This window comes from Necator americanus, chromosome IV (genome assembly GCF_031761385.1).
Source record: "Necator americanus strain Aroian chromosome IV, whole genome shotgun sequence".
NCBI lineage: Eukaryota > Metazoa > Nematoda > Chromadorea > Rhabditida > Ancylostomatidae > Necator > Necator americanus.
In genome coordinates, this window is record NC_087374.1 from 13,696,674 (window position 1) to 13,713,919 (window position 17,246).

Below are 17,246 nucleotides of genomic sequence, written 5' to 3' on the forward strand. Positions count from 1 at the left end.
TATCGCAGATTGCTGAGAATTAGTTAACGACGAAAAAACTGCCAGGGACGATGTGAGTTAAAAAAGAACTTTCTTCTATTCTCACCTAAATGCATTTCTCTCAAAATTACTCCCGAGGCCTATGATTTTGCTGTTCTGAAGGGTTTTAACCGTTGGAGGCAAGTATGTTGTGCGCAGTAGAAATACCACCTGCAATAATTTGACGGTTTTTCAAAAATTTTGGAAAGGAGTCTAAAAATTATGGAACAAATCAAAATTTTCCCTTCTCAATTTTAACTTGGAGTTTTCGAGACCTAAGAAGAACATGAGGTTTGCAAGTCTCCATTAGAGCAATAAATCAGCGTCGGCGTTTTCCTTCATCATTTTCAGGACATTTTCGTTCCGCTATTCCTCATGGGACCAATGTGAAGATATAAGTGGAGCAGGGCAGAGAACTCACGCGCAAATGGCAACTATTTTTGACTAGTTGCAAATCCTTTGTCTTGATCTCTGCAAGCAACGCTTACTTATTAAAAATCTCATCGAAAACTCGAATCAAGGCACAGATCGGGTCAGTCAAATTTATACAGCAAGCTGTTTTTTCGGAGGAAAAACTCTCGCCACTGTTCAGCTGAGTGTTGCGCTTTCATCATGATACATGATGTCCTCTAATTGTCCGAGGATCACTTGGACCGACGTTTTACCAATGATATTTTCGTTAACGCAAAATTCCGAACCCCCCGATCGCTTTTCTTTCATGCTCCCGAAAGTTTCTTATATTTTCATTTCATCATACATCTCCACTGAATTCATTCCATTCGATTAAGGCAACCACGAAAAATTAAAGAGTTATCATGAGGTAATGCTCAAGAGATTAAGTACTTAAATTGGCTTCGAGGGTGGGTCTCTGGAGTCGGAACCCTATTTTGCTTATGTCATAGAAATCGAGGAAAAGATGTTTTTTTTGGTTCACTTATTTTTTGAAATTACCTAACTGTAAATTGCTTGAACATCACTGAGAGAAAGCAGAGCCTCGAATAGGTGAAGTCCATACTCTTTGCTTTTTTTATACGCAACATTGCAGTACTACAGTTTCATTTTGCAAGGTTCTTTATTTGGAACCATGTGTTTGCGTTCAATCCCGGAGTGTACAAAATACGAAGGCTGTAGATTCTTTGAAAACATAGCAAGAAATTATTTTGTTCTAATCTTCTTGAAGAGATAAATGAAGGCAGGATAAAATTAATTCTTATAAATATATTAAAACACTAGAAAAATATTATTAGGATTAAAACTATTATTAAAAAATATCTCTATGGGTACTACACGTTAAAATTTAATTTTGTTATGCTTAATCAAACGGAATCCATCACGAATTTAAAATGCCTAGAATTACCTATTCCTGTCAGTTGTAACCTCTTAATATCGGTTTGGGTTCCATCGGAAGATTACGGTAGGCGTTGTTGGTTGCAGAATGTGCTTTTTTGTGTAATTTAGCATTTTCTCTTCATTCTTCAGTTTTTTTCTGCCTATTTCCTCTTTAAGCATTCATAGCTGCTGCTCTTAGCCATCTGTCGGAAGCAAATCTTTCATATTCCTCAATGTCGTGGTGGAACTCATCCAGAATTCTCCGTCATTTTCGCTTCATTTCCCTAGTTGATGGTTTGTCATCGATTGCATACATAGAAAAAATATGTTCTATAGAATATTGATGGTGAGACTACAATATGTATACGATGATTCGAAATTGCTACGCTTAAAAGAGGCGTGGCCTAACATCTGCATGTTGATTTACATCTGTTGTTCATTCTCATTCTCATCAATGACAAAACGTTTTATTGCCGACATTCACTCGTTCCTTTCAGCCCATTCAACGCCGAAGTTCCCCATCCGTTCCATGCAGCCATCGACGATGTCGGCGGAGACGAACAACGAACGGAGCGAAACTGTGGTAGGTCCGGAATCAACCTCGCCGTTAGACCATCTGGGCCAATTCCTGCCCCAGTTCCCCCGTGTGCTTTCGCCGTTTATCGTTCGAAAATCAATGGACCAAACCGAACGGTGCATTGTACGGATGAAGGTCGCAACATACGGGCTAATGAGCTTTGCCTCTCTGACCATGCGGTGGGACGGTTTACCGATTCTGGTTGTACCGACGGGGCAGGCGCGGTGATCGCCGAGGCGGAGCGCTCTTGGAGGTTTCGTTGAGGAGCGCACTTTGAGCGCGCTCAACAGCTGTCAAGTGATCGCTTTCCTCGGCCGCTGGGCCTGCGTTTTCTCGTTGGCAGCTCGTCCCCATCGGCCGCTTGGAGTTCTTTCGCAGTACTTGAGATTTCGCCTCGTAATTTCTTCTGCCATTTTTAACTTCTTCCTTTTGTTGCCAAGAATTTCGTAGCGATGAGGTGAATTATTACAGATGGAAATTTATAGTCTAAAGAATCACATTTCTCTCAATTTGACAAAATAAAACACAGTTTAAAATATTATTTTTCATTACTTACATATTACTATTTATCTTATATGGCATTTACTTTATTGTGATTATTTAGTTATTTGCATAGGATGGCAGTAGTTTTTCTCTTGGGAAAGGACTCCTCTCCTATTGCGTTGATCTATTTCGCTCCTAAAATCAGAACAGGAGCAATGTGTTATCTTCTGAAATTATTTTTTAAAATTTTTATAATGGACTAGAAAGGACACTCAAAAAATGATTGAAGTGAAATTCATTAGAAAAACAGAAGGAGAGTAAAAAAGAAGGTCATCTGAAAAAAATGAGCTCCTTTCGAATAGTGGAATCTTAATTTTTATTGAATGAAATACTCTGCAGTATATCTATGTTGTATTAAATATGTACAAATCGGTAAATACCCCGCCTCCACCAGTTTTACAGACTGAAATTAAAATTTTTAAGGTAATTTGTTTTTGGATTAAGTAAATTCTTGTGGACAAAATGCAAAGTGCAAAATTTCTTCGAGGGAACTTAGTGCTATATTTTTTTCTGAAAAGACATCTTCGTATTTTGCAGTTTTTTTATTGTTTACAGAAATTAAATGAGCGGTTGTTTAGAAGTTCTCTCGACGGTTCTGCCTCTAGAGAACAGTTTTATGAGGACAGCTGTTTTGAAACAGGTAGTTATACCATGAAATTACCCAGTTTTTCGTATTTTTGCAAGGATACCTTCATTTTAAAGCTGTCCGGGACAACCTCTTGCCACTTTCCTTCCTTTCTTTCTTTGAAAAAGCTTTCTTCGAAATTTCTCCTTTGAGAAAGTTTCCGCAGTAATTCTGAGATTCTATAATTTTCTCTTTTCTTACATGCGATTCCATAAAAGTCCTCCTACCCTATGTTTCTCTTCGTCAAAATATGGTAGAAGTAAAAGTAAGTAAAACAGATAAGTAAAACAACGTTTCGCCTCCTTTTTCTCTATTTTTTAAAAGTGACTACTAAATAATAAACAAATAGAAAGAGTAAAAAACAAAAAATACTTTTCAAAAGTGATTAATCAGTAATAAAATCAACATTTAAGTTCAATATAGGTTAGTCACCTCAAATAGCTTAAAGGCAGCTTATCATGTGGTACAGAAACCGCAGGGAAAGCGTAGAGGTCGGGTTTTAGATTACGGAAATGAACGTGGCCCCGCCCAAATCTCCTTTCCTAAAAAACAGCGTAGGAACCGCTTTAGTTCTTACGATTTACGTTAGAATGAACACCACCGTACGCGTTGCGATCCACACAACAACTTATTTATTTGTTTTATTTGAATAGGCTGTAAAGAGACCCCAGTAATCTTCGACCGCTCGCCCTGCGTGCACAAAAATGGCTCGTTGCAGCTGATTTCGTAGGAAAGAACGGCGTCTTCCATATCATTTTTACGACGAGTAGGAAAAGCTGAGCGGATCCACGCTTGTTTCCGTGATGTACGACCTAAACTTTATGTTTATTCTGAGGTCCTCGTGCCTCGTCAGTTTCATGATACATACGGCGCCTTTAAGGCGCTTGGTGGTCAGCTTCATGTTCGCTCGTGAAGCAGAATCTTAACGAATTAAGTAATACTTCAGTATTCAGTGTGAACTCCATGTATAGCAGAAACCAACTTAAATTCAACGTATCGTTCATATTCTTGGACATCAAACGTAGTGAAAACTACTGGTTATAAAATAAAGTTAAAAAGTATTGAGTCTGAACTTCACCGAGTTTTAAGGTTGAATTCTTCAGAAAGATCGGGGCAGGGATACTTTTGTCGAGAAAAAAAGACATTCTTCTCCGAAAAATATTTCGCGTACCTCTGCCCCATAACCCTCTGGGTGATCGCGTGTGCCTGTGGATAGTTCGATATACCATCATGTACTTTCTTGATTGAGTATGAACTACGTTCGTACCTTTCATCCACTCTGAAGAAATCCACTGAGAAAAAAGAGTGCTCTGGAAACGTATTAATATCCTGAAACTGTTTTTGCATTTCTCCGAAAGAACGACTCCGCATGAATGAATTCCGCTATAAACACATTGTGTTATTCGATTGAATACGATGTTTACATAACCACAAGTGCTATTAAGTCAATCATTCGTATTACTTCTTCTATTATGCCTTCGGAATCTAATCATTTCTCCATTTTCCTTCATAATTACTTTGTCTTCTGTAAGTTTTCTACAAATTTTGGGATCTCTTGAGCTCTTTTTTGCATGTGGACGGTGATGAAGGTAGGAAAGCTATTAAACCAAATGGGATTCACCATTCTTTCAGACCAAATTCGAATAGTTCCAACGTTTAAGTACATAAAACAGTGATGGAAGAGCTGGAAGAAGCCCTTTTCCCAGGTAGAAACGCATGAATGCGGATCGAATCGTGGCGCTTGCTGCCGAGTTCTGTTGCAAGAAACCTATGCTCAATGTCTCAGAAACAAATTTTCAGTCATCCACATAAAGTAATGGTAGTTGTTTTCTACGCTAAACTTCATAGAACGGATATAGATGGGGTGAAAAGATGACAACACTGCTTCTAAAAATGCAAATCTCGCAAATTTGGTTTCTCACCAGTTTTTTTTTGCAATTACCAACGTTTCGGAAAAACAGCTCATTTTAAGCAGCTGGATTTTGTGGAGTTTACCTCTTGGAGAAAAAATTATCTAAAATGCATCTATATTTATTTGTACATAAATATATATGCAAATAATCTATTGATTTCCACATGTATTCTTACTTCGGTGAGTACTCACAGCACTGTATTATCTTCTATTTCATGAAGTCCATAGTTCTTCGTTGAAATTTTATTTATTAGACTCCGGAAATTCCTATCCATGCTGAATTTACCTCGTAATTTTTTGCAAAACCTTTTTGCACAAGATTTTCTGATATACAGTTGGGCTTTGTAGTTTGGAAAATGAGGCCATAAAAATCTGCCACTGGACAGCGTAGGAAAAAATGTTGCAGTGTCGGAAAAGGGAATAAGAAATTTTTCCGTAGTCGTAATCAAGTATTTCCAATCGTGCCACGTGCCTTCTATCAGAGTAAACACTGCGAAGGGAAGTAAGAGGGAGGGTGTGTCCTGTGTAGAACGAGTGTGCGTTGCGGTGCACTCGTTGCGGTCAAGCGGCTGAACGCATCCACCGAAGGCGACATTTCTTAGTGAAGTAAAATTAGAAAGTGCATATAAAATGGCATATCAGTACTTCAAACTACTTCTATTAGAAACTTCCCCCTTCTCCTGCTCTTGCTGACCTCATTAAATCAACGGTTTGACTTTGCTCGACCTTGAAACCTTGAAATTGGTGGAAATTTCACCTTTTTTTTCTAAATATTCATGCATGCCTTTTATTTCGTGCAATATCACAAAGTCACAATCGGATAATTAATTTTGTTCTAAGCTTTTCTATAATTTGCCGTTTTTGAAAGTTGGTTTAAAAAACGCTGATATCCTTGTTAGCTCTGTGATGTAGCTTTAAAAAATTTTTGAAAGAGGATCTCTTATGATTTGGAATGACTCCTATACAATGTTCATCGTAGTTACAAACTATTCCTTCCATTTACTGTTTACTCTCCTGATTTTTTACTAACGTTACTATTTTTTACAAACTCTTTTTTTACAAACTCTACAAAAAAACTTTTTACAACCTTTATCTTATCTATCTATGTTGCATTCTATTTTCTTTTTGTGTTTTTTTTTAAGCGGTGAGTGTCTGAAGTTGCATGGAACCATAAAGGAAGCTATGTAGAAATAAGTGTAAAATAAATAAATATAAAAATGTGGAAGCGTTTCTGAAGCGAACAAATCTAGCTTATTGAGAGATCAATATATGCTGCGCTTAAAGAACCTTTTCGGACTATAGTGTCCTGAAGCCTTTCATTTTTATATGCTCCCTTCTGGACATAGAGGCGGAAATGGTCCACGATTGTATGAGTTCTAAGAATCTGCAAAAGATGCAAATATCCTTTCAGGAAGAATAAATGGCCCACTTCAGCTCACTTTTTCGGCAGGTATACTAAAAAGAGCTCCTTATTTATGAGTGGGCAACCCTACAAATTCCTCTCGTTCTCCAACCCCTTGGTCTCGTTATCGTAGACGGCTTTACGGACCTCGGGAGAATCGATTCCATCAATTTTCGTTCCACAGGCACCTATCTACTAAAATCAAGCACCGAGTTGTGTTAATCCTCGATATAAAAAATGACTTCACGAGATTAACAGAACCTAGTTGAAAACTTGGTTCCTCTCGGTTTGTGGATCTAGGTTAATCTTCCAGCAGAATCCTTTTTATGGGTGAATATATGAGTAGTGGTGAGCTCACGCGCAGCTGCGTAGGGTAATTGTAGGTTTGTGGGATGCTTTATTCGAAACACAATGACTATAAGTTTAGTATCCGTAAAATCCGAGCCAGTATGAGCGTGAATCGTGGAGCTTACCGTATTCATCTCACCTACATAAAAGCTCGTATTGCCGGCGACTTCTTCCCAGAATTCTAGATTTTTTTTTGTTCGTTTTAACATTAAAACTATTCAGCATCTTTTTTGCACTTCCTTTCTCTATTCTTTTTTTCCCATTCTATTCTTTATACTTTCACCGTTTTGACTAAAAGTCGTTCCTTAGGAGTTCAACCAAAATGCTCAAGTGTTCTTTTTTCGCTTCTCTTGCTATATCGCTCATACTTTCGTCTTTTTTTCCATTAGCTAAGTACCTATGGAACGTCTTTCATAGATTTTTTCAATGCTCTATGAGTTCGTTATTATGGAGCACTTTACTTTTTTCAAGGAAGAAGAAGTTTCCTAGTTCCTCAAAAAAAAGAATGGATAGAGAAAGAGGGAATTTTGCGACGCGGAAAAGTGGGAATAGAGATATGAGATCAGTTCCGCGTTCCTTCTGTTTCTAAATGTACTGGTTTTCTTCCCTTGCCGAACACCTTGTGTGTTTTTTATAGATAAACCGTAAGCAAAAATTTCAAGTGCTAAGAACTTCGACGAGCTAGCGAAAGAATAGGTTTCGTCTACAGTAACCAGAGGTAGAAAGCACCAGAAATTGTACCATTTTTTGATGTCTTTTCAACGTTGCCTGTGTTGTTTGAGTTTTCTAAGCGATTTTTTTGACAAGACTTTTTCAGTTCTTTCTTTCAGATACCAGATCGCAGGAGTGTCGCTGAACTTCGACGGCAAATCACTTCACGTCTGGAAATGAAAACGCCGGATTCATGCTCTCAGACTTCTAAAGGTCCGGAAGGTTAGATATTATCCATACACAGAATTGAGAAAAACGATACGTTGATGCGTAAACGGAAGAGATGCGCTTTTTTGGAATAACGGCTGTAGTCGGAAGAATTACAACGCATGCTTATGTAGTCGGGAACATAACGAGGCAATTCGATAGCCTACTTAGCGGCTGAGCGGTGCTGGTCTGTTCTGTTTGCACCGGAAGAGGTGCTTTTATCCCGAAGAACAAATTACGATATGTCTTTCAATCCATTACGCGTTACCTTCGAGACAAAATCTGATTTCTTTCTTCTAAATTTTTTTTTCAGCACCAACTTCACCTCTTCCCAATCGACATTTCACCAGCAACTTCATAAAGGTTTATGAAGGTGCGGATCCAGAGAACAAAAAGCCTTATTTGGGCAGAGTTCTAGACGGACCCGTTGGGCCGGATAAATATTTTCAAGGGGTGAGTGGGGGGTTCTTTTCATATTCTGAACATTTATGGGAAATCATTCAGTTTCTTTGTCATATTTTCACGCAGTGTCATTTCATTACTGAGACTTTTTCTTGAATAGTCGGTATTATCGGTTGTCTACACTCTTTTCTAATGAAACCACAAGTTTATACATACATAGAAACTGCGGAATGAGTCGTGAGGGTGGAGTCTATGTCCAACAGTGATCCATGCGTGTGTGCAACGCATTAGCAATCCGAAAGAAAGGTCTTTTCAGACCGTTTTGACGTGAATTGTAAATTTAAAAGTTCACTCACTGTTCACTTTTACGAATTACCTCACGTAAATTTTCTCTTTTTGTGGTAAATTAGTTCTCATGCAAACTTCTTCTTATTTATGGCAAATTTTTCTTCAGCCACGCACAATTTTGCCTGTTCTTCCAATTCTTCCCAAAATCCCTCGAGATCGCTCCCTACTAGAGGTTACAAGGGACAAAAGTTTATCCATTTATTCCTTTGTTTATTGTTGTTGGCTCTCGCTGAGAATAAACAAAGAGAATAAAACCGAAAAAAGGTCCCATTTTAATTGAGCATTAACTTTAATGACGATCAATCCATTCACATTTAGTACAACAACGAAACCTATTCAAACTATTTGTTATAAAATTATTAGTATAAATATCAATTTTGAGTTGCAGGAAATTTTCTGATACGCAGCATTCAGCTAGTTTATAGTGTTCTTTAGGTAATGCCAGCAAGCGCTATGCAGTGCACATCACCCGTTCCACATTCGACTCCGGAATCAAAACCTCCGACACCATCGAAAACCACAAGGCGGAACTCGTTCCTCAATCGTATAGCCAGAGAATCGTCACCTGTAGAAACGTTGACTCCGGCTGTCCATGCGGAAAGCGTTGAAACACGGGCCGAAGTGCGACCCAGTGCATTGACGAATAGTTTGAGCCAAGCTGACCACCATAATGAAGTTGTGAGATCGACCGGATCTAACTCCATCCATAATTTTGCTCCGACTCAAGAACTACAGCATCCAGCAACTCTTTCGAAGCAGCCTATTTATAATTTTGTTTCGTCGAGTCAAGATCTGCAGCATCCACCGACTCCTTCACAAAATCCTATTCGTAATTTTGCTTCGAGTCAAGATCTGCAGCATCCGCCGACTCCTTCTCAAAATCCTATTCGTAATTTTGCTTCGAGTCAGGATCTGCAGCATCCGCCGACTCTTTCACAAAATTCTACTCGCAGTTTTACTTTGAGCCAGGATGGGCAGCATCCACCGACTCCTACAACGAAACCACTACCTGTCCATAGTTTTGCTCCGAGTGAGGATCTGCATTATCTGCCTACTCCGGCGACGACGCTGACGAAGAAACCATTCACAGAGAAAAGTTTTGAGACAGTTTTCAACATGACACCTAATAGAAAGCCATTTGAGGAAGTCAAATCAACGAACAATGCCATCGAAGCTGACAAGCATAATGTTCGGAACGAGAGTAGGTGGGTGTCGCTTTTTCCTCTCCCTCCCACTCTTGCACTTCCTTTCTTCTTCCGGACAAATTCTTATTCGGAAACGCTATGAAGTACAGGCTGTTCTCGCTTCTCCACGTACTTGTTGTTCTGGTTTTTTGAACACTTCAGCTGACAGTGCCCCGTTTCATTTTACTTTCATCCCCAATTGTGTTTTCATCGCAAACAGTAGCCAAATTTGCATCTTCACGCAATCTGAACGCAATTTGTATTCTAACTCGGATTTCCTATGAATACGAATTCTTTCGTGAAACGTACGAAACGGAAACAGCAGCCCAAAAAGATCTTTTTTGAAGGATATAACACAGCAGACGTAGTAATTATTACCTTTTTTTCTTTTCAGATCTATTTATTTCCTCTTCAGAATAAAAAACCACACAACCATCAAAGTTAGGATCCTGACTTAGTTGCATAGGTAGTTTATGCCCGCTCTTTTTTAAAATTTAGCACTCACTTGCTTTATCCCATGGGTGCTAATTCCCTTTTAATTACACGTTCTCATTTTGGAACGTCAATAATTCCGATGACCTCGCGGTTCTTTTATGCAATTTATAGGAATCCTTCCAGAACAGTTTTTCACATAAATTAGTTATCATTCGCCGGCATTTCTCGAAAAGTACGCGAAAAGCCAGAAAAATTCTTCTGAAAGAACACAAGAGCTTAGTGAAAACTAAAGCACAGCACCAGCTCTTTTCAAATCTTTTCCAAAGATTTTCCGAATTCTCATTTCTTCAGATGTTCATGTTTCTCACTCTAATTTTTTCCTACTTTCTCGTCTTTGCTTCGTTCTCTTGCACTTTATTTGTTTGCTTCAAGGATGCTGATGTAGTCGGAGAAATGTTCCTCCTGTTTTCTTTGGTCCCTTTCCATTTTGCTATTGATTTTCGCCCTGCAGCATTCATCGGTTTCGTGATTCCCGGCGAATCTTCTAAATTTCCGCCTCTCCTTCCTCTTCTCTCCTTTCTTTCCTGCAGTGATCTTTTGTAATAACAGTTCATTATTGTTCCTCCACCGTAATCATTCACTTCTTTCCTGTCTACATGTTTATCGAATCTCAGTCATAGCCCTACACTAGTTCTGACTGTATTTTATCTTAATTTCTCTGAATTTACCTCGGAAATCTCAAAAATTTTCACCTGGAACGATTTTCGTTAATTTTTCTCTTTAAAAAATCTTGAGGTACTCAATTTTGGGTGGAGTTCTCTATTTTTGATGATTTTGTAGAAGAGCTGAATTTGTGACTCTGTATGTTTTCAATAAGGAAAAGCTCTAAACTGACCCAAGCAAGTGCTTTTGGATCGTCGCTGTCTCCTTCACCTAAGAGCTTCTGTGGATAATTACCATTTTTATTTGCACTGAGTATCCAACCCTACCTGAGGATAACAAGAAAGATCGGAAACCAATCAGCAACAGCCTGTTTTCTTTTTCAAATTTTGTAGAGACTAAGCATGACTAAATGATTGTTCGAGAATATTCCTTAGAAAACTCTCTTTTTCTCATCCTCGGAAACTTTTTGCTAATCCGGAGTAGGATCGTTTGTGCCAGAAATAGAGTAGGACTGTAATCTCTAAGTTTCACATTCCACCCTCTGCAGAAAACTTGCCTTAACTTTTCTCCAGTCATTCTGAAAATAATTAGAATGATTAAGCTCATGCTGACGATCTAGCGAAGTGTTACAAATCTCCGAATACTGATAAATTTTAGTTGTGTTATATTTTGAAAGAAGGGGAGTTGAGCAGAAGTGAATACACCCTACACCGTTTTTGTGTTTCTTAATCAGGCGATTTTTTTTCGCCGTGAAGAAAGTGATGACCTTTTTATGCTAGCCTTCATCTTCACAATCTTGACTCTTTCTTTTCTAATGTCAAATCTTGTTTTCATCGTTCAATGTTTTCAAATCATCGTGCAGAAGGGTAGACAATGCTGAAGAAAGATCTTTTCCTCTGTTTTCGAAGCTTTTGAGAGCAAAAAAGTTTCTGCCAAGTAGATCTGCTTCCGCTACTCTGTATGCTCTTTGATTTTCCCAAACCACTTTTTTCAGCTTAATCCTCACTATCCATTGAAAACTTCAAGAAGCGATAATGCATTGAATAATTACAGGATGCCCGATTTGCTGAAATCACGAAGTCCTGCTCCTTTTTCGCTATCGACATCACCGAACGAACGAACGACTCTTTTTTCTGGAAACACACTCCATGACGACTTAACATCCTCGTTGACTGAAGCCTTAGCCGCTTTCAACAGGCCATTGCCGCATTCGGACGTTACGAGCGACAGCGGATACGACGGACGAGAAGAGCGAGCTCCGACTTCCGAGTCGACGAAATTTGACGGACGTCCGACATCTTCCGACAACGGACATTCGGTGACCTCGTTCTTGACCGCCCCCGAGACCGTGGAAGATCATTCACCGTCATCGGTTGCTCCGCCAAGCACCGTCGAGATGGACAGACGAATCGAGAGCAGAGACAGTCTCCTAAGCGGATCGGAGAGCGCCGATCACGCCCACTCAACTGCTGGCGATGCAATGTTGGACCGATTCCAGGCCGGTCCTTCGTCACACAGAGACGAGATGTCGCTGTGGTATCGAAACATGTTCAAGAAGATGCACAAAGTTGAAGCACCTGAAGGTGAGTGTTGTGAGGTTTCTCCCTCTGCGAATTCCTCTCTTAATTGCTTATTTTGTGTTTCTGTCGTTTTAAGAGTTTTTACACGGAAATGCTGTGAAGCAATTAACTCTCTGTGTCAGTGTGTCTGCACGTGCACGAGGCGGGGTTTCACATTTAAATATGCATGGCTTTACCCACTTTGAATTGCATCGGTACAGATCATTCCTTCTATTCTTTGCATTCATCATCCTGAATGATTCAGCTTCTCCATTTCAAATTTTGAATAGGAAATTTAGCAGGCTGTGTTATTGTTTTTATTTATTTGTGCATGTTTGTTTGTTTACTAGCGCCAATTTGAACAATAGTAAGCCCTGAATTGTGAGAAATGTTATGCAATAGGAGTCATCCAGGAATAGCTCACATTATATTGGTGCCGTAAAAAAACCCGATAGAATAAACTGAGAAGTGCATATTTACGAAAGACTCTTTGCGAGTTATTTTAGGTCAACAAGAAAAGGAATTCAAATTCCAGAAACAGATTTTTTGAGTTGAAGGTGTTAGTGTGCAGATCCTTCGAGTATTTAGCCCATCTCAGATTTATCTCGTATATCACCGAAAAAGGACTTGTGGGCAGTTTATGCCTCTCTTTAACACTAGCATAAGTAAACAAGGAAAAATATCTGACAACTTCATAGCAGTTTTTTTCTGCGATCAACTACTGGCAGTATTTTAAGCTGCATTTTTTCAAAGTTATGAAATAATGGAGTGCCCATCACATCTTTGATTATCCAGAATGTATTTTAAAAGATTACTCTATATGATTGGACGTAATATGGCAGAAATTTTATAAGATTAAGGAAAATCTGCTATTCCTCGTATAAGGACTTCATGACTGGAGTATAGATTTCAACTTTCTACCTTCCTTTTTCTTCTTTTTCTACGCAAAGAGTGCTATATCTAATCTTTTTTTTGCCGAAACCTGAAGTAACCTCTAAAAAATATACGTTTTTAGGAAATTCATTATCTTTCTGATCCCCGACTTTCACTATGTCATCACTTCTGAACTACTTTTTTGTTCGCTCCACGAGAACTTCTCAACAAAACCATTTTTATTTGTAGAGTCGCAAAACTCTCTTCACTCATTCTCCTCTCCATCTGAAAAAAATTTGTGATTGTCTTGATATCAGTTGATTTTCAAGGTAAACAGTTTGATAAGTGCAGTGTCTTGTTCACCTCCGTGTATTTGTACTGCTTGTACTTTCCTCACACCTGCTTCGTGACCTGTTTTTCCTTCTTCCGGCTCATTTCCCCTAACTCGTCCGATTCGTCATTTTTTTTTTGCTTGGTGTGTCCTCACACTTAAGGTCCTAGCTGAAGACTTTTACGAAGACTATGTTTGCGTGATTTCACCTGAAAATAAAAAGGAACTCGTTCCCTCTCGACTTCTTTTCCTTGCAAGCATGCATTCACATTTTTGCTTTTCAAATTTCACCGGTAGCTAAGGTTCTCACAAAGCGACAGGGCATTGCACGGGCAGCGTGTATTCGACGGTTACAAATGAGTGCTTGCAATGTGTATTGCCCGTTGCTGCGTCGTTTTCAAACAGCAGCATAAGCAAACAGAAACGAGGGGTTGAGGGGGAAGGTTGAGGGGAAACAAGCACGGACGAACGAAGCGACGAGGCCACTCCTCACACCCTTCATTGAAATTTCCTCCTCCTGCTCCCCGTGTGTTTTTCGTAGTTGTCGCGTCCGGCATCGCGTGAATTCTTATCAGGTATGCGGTTGCCGTTTCGTGAGGAGGATTTTGCAGCGGCAACAATTACGGGAACGTTTCGTATCGCTTCGGAGGAAACTATATTTATTCTAGAGGCACCCGAACAGCTGGTTTTTTGCCGTATTTCGTAGCAATCCCCTACTTTCATCTGATAAGTGCACCCGCATCGCTGCTAATCTCATTATTTCGCCTCAGTGAAGCTGACCTTCAACGATTTTCTGAAAATGTTTGAATAGTCTCTGTGTCCTCTCTTCTTGAAACCTCGGCATTGGGAACTGTATTTACGCCTTCTTGTTATGCCAGCGAGGTTTTCGTGAAAATTTATTGTTGTCCTAGCGTCTCGACAACTTCGTCTTCATCAAAGGTCTGGAAATGGTTCGAGGTCTTTGATGCTGTGAATGTGCAACTCCTCTTCCCTCCTCGCTAAGCCTCGATATTGTTCTAAGTGCACTACGCAAGACCTGTAAAAAGAAAACAAACTGGCTAGTCTCACTGACCAGCGGGGCTAGTGAAGCACCGCGTTCTTACAACAAGACGAGTGAGACTACGCACTCTGCAGCATCCTTAAGTACTGACGTCTGGAAAGTGTTAAGGAACTGCATCTGGGACAATCTTATAGCTCAGAGCGATATGCACGGCATGAAGTCATTGGTAATTGACGAGAACTCATTTCTGTTATTCATGGATCCCAGGTTCACTAATACAGCATCATCCTGCAGCTGTGCTCGCAAAAGAACCCTGTAAATCGTAGCAGTTAGGGAATCGGAGACGAAGTGGAAGCACGGGGCATTCCGACTTCATGCTTCATGGGGTCCTCGCTGTCTCATTGGTAGTTCAAGATTGGGTGTTGGGCTTCGATCTCACGTAACCTTCTGAACTAGCTATGTTTATGGCTAGTTTTGGTGATTCCTCACGTTCTCCATCTCCTGTGCACATTGTTGTAGCTGTTTTTACCTAATGACTTTTTAACGCCAATGAGATGAGCGGAGATTGCGTTTCTCACTTCTCAGCTTTCCTTGCGATACCATTTCACACTTGCAATGCCATTGTGCAATTTTATTTGAGCATTTAAATAAGGCAGCCGGCCATCGTTTGGTTGTTTTCGAGTAAGTTTTATGTACTGCGACTGCTGATTCAAAATTCTAAAGCATTCACCCATTTCGGATTCCGTTGATGTAAAGGAGGAGGAGTTTGCTGGGTATGTTATGCATAGCACCAAGGACTTCGAACCACTTTTAAGGCTTCGATAAAGATGTATCTTTTGCGGAACGTCAGGCCAATGATAAAAGTTTCACAAAAACCTCGTTTGCATACCAAGAAAGCATAAATACATGTTCCAATAGTGTCTCTTAAAAGAATGCCACTTGTGTATCTTTGGGTTCTTCTACGCCAAGCGACCCGTTTACTTCCGAAAGTAATTCAGCCCTTTACACAAAGAAAAGTGTGTACGAATTATCGAACCGTGTCCATAAAGAGGGAGAGGGACGCAGACAAAAGATTCGTTTTCAAGAAAGCTCGTTTATTTTGCTTCTTCTAATTCATCTTGTCAAGGTCCCAAGAACACATTAGTCTTTCCGTTTATGAATCCAGTTGGAATGGAAAGATTCACATTATCAATCCAGAACTTTTTTCTTTTCTTGGAAAATGAGTTTCTTGTTAGAAAAAAATTATAGCGAAGTGGTCGGGTGTATTGTAAGCATTTAATAAAGGTTTGAAGTTGTTGAAGACCAATGGTGGTTAAATGTGTGACGAAGACAATTTGCAAGATTTTAGTAGGAGAAAAAACAATGAAACCAACAGCAATATTGCACAGTGACCTATCTCCTCCATCTTCCATTTCTGGAAATTATCATATGCTTAGAAAAAGACTTGTGGTCTCATCACGACCTATGAAATACAACAAATCGGATATTTTATTCCGAAGGAACCCAATAAAATGTGGTGAACTGTGTGTTTCCCTTCAAATGTTCTGTCGTCCTTTTGAAAAGTTTCATTAGAGAACGCCCCTTATTGTTTAAGATCTGTTCGCCTCACTTCGAACCGGATCAAAAAATAGGTGAGAAAACCTCAGAATTGACCATTTTCCTCCTTTTTGGTATTTACATAGAAAATTTCTTTTTTGGTCTTTTATCGGTTTACTCTATCTACAACCCTCTTAAACCCTCTCAACAACCTCAAACGAGGTCCGCTTCCTTCTAAAATGCGTCGTCTTCCGTATTTTTTTCTGCAGACGGCAGAGCCGATAAAACAATTATCCGACGCCAATCCAAGCAATTGATTTGCTCGCCGAATTCGTAGATGTTCCACGTCGTTCGAGTGCATGATTTAGCCAACAAAACGTGCCCTTATTCCAAATATTTACTTTTTGTTTTGCACACATTTCAAGCGCTATGTGACTAAACAGTTGATTTCTAGAGAGTTCCGTGTTGCGCCACCGCTTGAGAGAAGCCTCTCCTGCCCTCACGATTAGTCGTGAGTTCGAATTTTTTCTACGCTTCTTGTCCTCGAACTGTTCTTTTAGCTTGTTGAAGAAGTAACGCGAACGTTACATCAATCACATGAAAATCCTAATTTGCAGGTCCATTGACTCCGCTTTCGTTCACCGCTCCTACACCATCACGCCATGAATGCGAAGTGACACCGCGAAGAGCCAGATCTGTCGGACGAGTCGTCGAGCCGGAAATGTTGGGTACGAGTCCATCGCTTCCTTTGTCCTCCTGTATTGTCGTCGCACGTCGTCCAGCTACCCGAAGACTGAGCGTCGTGCATGAGCTTCCTCAGTGTTTATGTAGCGAGTCTGGGGCCTCCTCATTTCGCCGACATTGCCACCCGTTCCCTGCTCTGCTCACTCGAGCCTCCGTTAATCGTTGACAATTGAGCGTTCCACCTCCCTGACTAAGCCATGCCACCACGCCATCTCCACCTGTTTTCTTATCCGCCCGGTAAGCGGATAGCACTCTTTTGTGGTCATTTTTGTAGGGATGGTTGATTAAGCTTCATTTCCTTGGAATGTCCACAAGAATCACGGTAGCAGGAACCTGTTTGGGTCCATTTCTTGCATATGATTGGCCACTTTTTATTTCATCACATTTTATACCCATATAATTTTTCTTTTTGAAGTCGTACCCAGTACATAAATACTGTTTTTTAAGTTATTTTCAAATCGAGAACTGCATTTTTGAATAAGTCTTTTCTAAACAAAAA

General features: G+C 39.8%; 1 protein-coding gene across 3 annotated transcripts in view; it reads left to right on the top strand.

Annotated features, from left to right (window-relative positions):
• RB195_001193 (uncharacterized protein) overlaps positions 1-17,246 on the top strand; it is a gene marked incomplete at both ends in the record, with an annotated part of 58,888 nt that overhangs the window by 28,621 nt on the left and 13,021 nt on the right. For 2 of the 3 annotated variants that reach the window (XM_064197854.1, XM_064197852.1), the window contains 7 exons: positions 1,845-1,930; positions 7,585-7,687; positions 7,986-8,125; positions 8,858-9,627; positions 11,758-12,287; positions 16,458-16,514; positions 16,621-16,731. In XM_064197854.1, the coding sequence (XP_064053733.1) occupies positions 1,845-1,930; positions 7,585-7,687; positions 7,986-8,125; positions 8,858-9,627; positions 11,758-12,287; positions 16,458-16,514; positions 16,621-16,731 (1,797 nt within the window). The remainder of the gene's footprint in view (positions 1-1,844; positions 1,931-7,584; positions 7,688-7,985; positions 8,126-8,857; positions 9,628-11,757; positions 12,288-16,457; positions 16,515-16,620; positions 16,732-17,246) is intronic. The other variant, XM_064197853.1, reaches the window with a different exon arrangement.